A 1,681-nucleotide genomic window follows, 5' to 3' on the forward strand; every position below is an offset into this window, starting at 1 on the left:
ACTTATTAAATATACACACAAACCTAAGTAGAAAGTAGTCTCATATAACACCACAATGTATCACAAACTCCAACCAAAACATTTGATCTAGACAGCTTAAGAAACTTTGTATGCAGTTTATAAAGCAAGTGTTCTGCCTATTTCCTTCTGTGTAAAATGTGAACAACACTACCTACCTCAGACAATGTCAGGATATTTGTAAGAATTAATGACAATAAGTGCTGCAGAAACATTAACTGCTACTTGTGTTACTAATGTTGTCATTGTTTTACCTTCTCTGCAACTCAAATATCCTTTAATCATTAAAAAAAAATTCTACCCTTAGAATTTAGATTTGTACATTCTTTCTAAGCATTCCTTTGGAATTACAAAAGCTGGAGACCACAGGGTCTAACAGCTCAGACTGCTTGAGAAGTTCCCAGTTGGGAAGCTGCCTACCGTATTTTAATAACTTCTCCATGAGCTCCTTTGAGAGAGAACGCAGTCTCGGTCATCTGATCTTAATTTCTATCTTCAGGATTTGGGGAAGTCTCTCTGGAATCTGCTTGGTGCATACAGCATAGACAATGGGATTGAGGATTGGAGGAACGAGGAGGTAAAAGTTGGCCAGCAGGGTGTGGATTGGAGGAGGCACCTGGTGACCAAACCGGTGAATGAGAGAAGAAACAGCAATGGGAACATAAAAGATCAGGATGGCACAGATGTGAGAACCGCATGTCCCCAGGGTTTTAAGCCTGGCTTCAGGGGTGGCCAGCCCCATGACAGCCCTGAAAATCATCACATAGGAGGCAGCAATGGCCATTGAGTCCAGGATCAGCACCAGAAAGCCAATGTTCAGCCCATAGACATTGTTGACCCTGCTGTCGCCACACACCAAAGTAACCACAGCCATGTGCTCACAGTAGGAGTGGGAGATGACACGGGCTTTGTAAAGGGGCAGCCGCAGGCGGATCATCAGAGGCAGGGGTCCAATGTAGAGTACACCCCGGAGGAGGGCAGCTAGCCCCAAACGTCCCACCACAGTGTGAGTGAGCACTGCGGTATGATGTAGTGGGTCATAGATGGCTACATAACGGTCAAAAGCCATAGCAAGGAAGATGCCTGACTCAACCGTGGCAAAGCAGTGGATGAGAAACATTTGGGCCAAGCAGGCATCCAAGCCAATGTCACCAGCATCAAACCAGAAGATTCCCAGCAGTTTGGGCATAGTGGAAGTGGACAGAACCAGGTCAATGACAGCCAACATGCAAAGGAAGAAGTACATGGGTTGGTGTAGGCTATGCTCCACCCTTACCACAGCAAGAATGGTGACATTCCCCACCACAGCCACCAGGTACATGGAGCCAAAGGGGATGGACAGCCAGATGTGCAGGGACTCCAGTCCTGGGATGCCAGTGAGCTGGAAGGAGCTGGGTACTGAGCAGACATTATGAAAAATGAGCATGACTGTTTAAAAGTGAAATCTCTTGGACCCCAAAATGCAGTAGAACTTTTTTTTCTGGAAATGAAAAACCAAGGATATTTTATTAAGTCCTCAAAGAACGGGATTATTGACTAAATAAGATTCTACAAACTTCTATGTTAAAAGTTATAGAATAATGTCATAGTATAAGTGGCATGTCATTACTATGTTATAGTGGCCACAAAAACTTATGAAACACAAGCCAAAATACATATTTAA

General features: G+C 44.1%; 1 protein-coding gene across 1 annotated transcript; it reads right to left on the reverse strand.

Moving 5' to 3' along the window:
- Positions 1-490: 490 nt before the first annotated feature.
- On the reverse strand, positions 491-1,444 carry LOC124251907 (olfactory receptor 52M1). Its single transcript, XM_046684867.1, has one exon. The coding sequence runs from the start codon at positions 1,442-1,444 to the stop codon at positions 491-493; it is 954 nt and encodes a 317-aa protein (XP_046540823.1).
- Between the last annotated feature and the right edge of the window lie 237 nt (positions 1,445-1,681).

This window comes from Equus quagga, chromosome 14 (genome assembly GCF_021613505.1).
Source record: "Equus quagga isolate Etosha38 chromosome 14, UCLA_HA_Equagga_1.0, whole genome shotgun sequence".
Lineage (NCBI taxonomy): Eukaryota > Metazoa > Chordata > Mammalia > Perissodactyla > Equidae > Equus > Equus quagga.

What these genes read in the sequence shown, in the direction of transcription:
- LOC124251907 (XM_046684867.1), bottom strand. Translation starts at nt 1,444, where the DNA reads ATGCTCATTTTTCATAATGTCTGCTCAGTACCCAGCTCCTTCCAGCTC.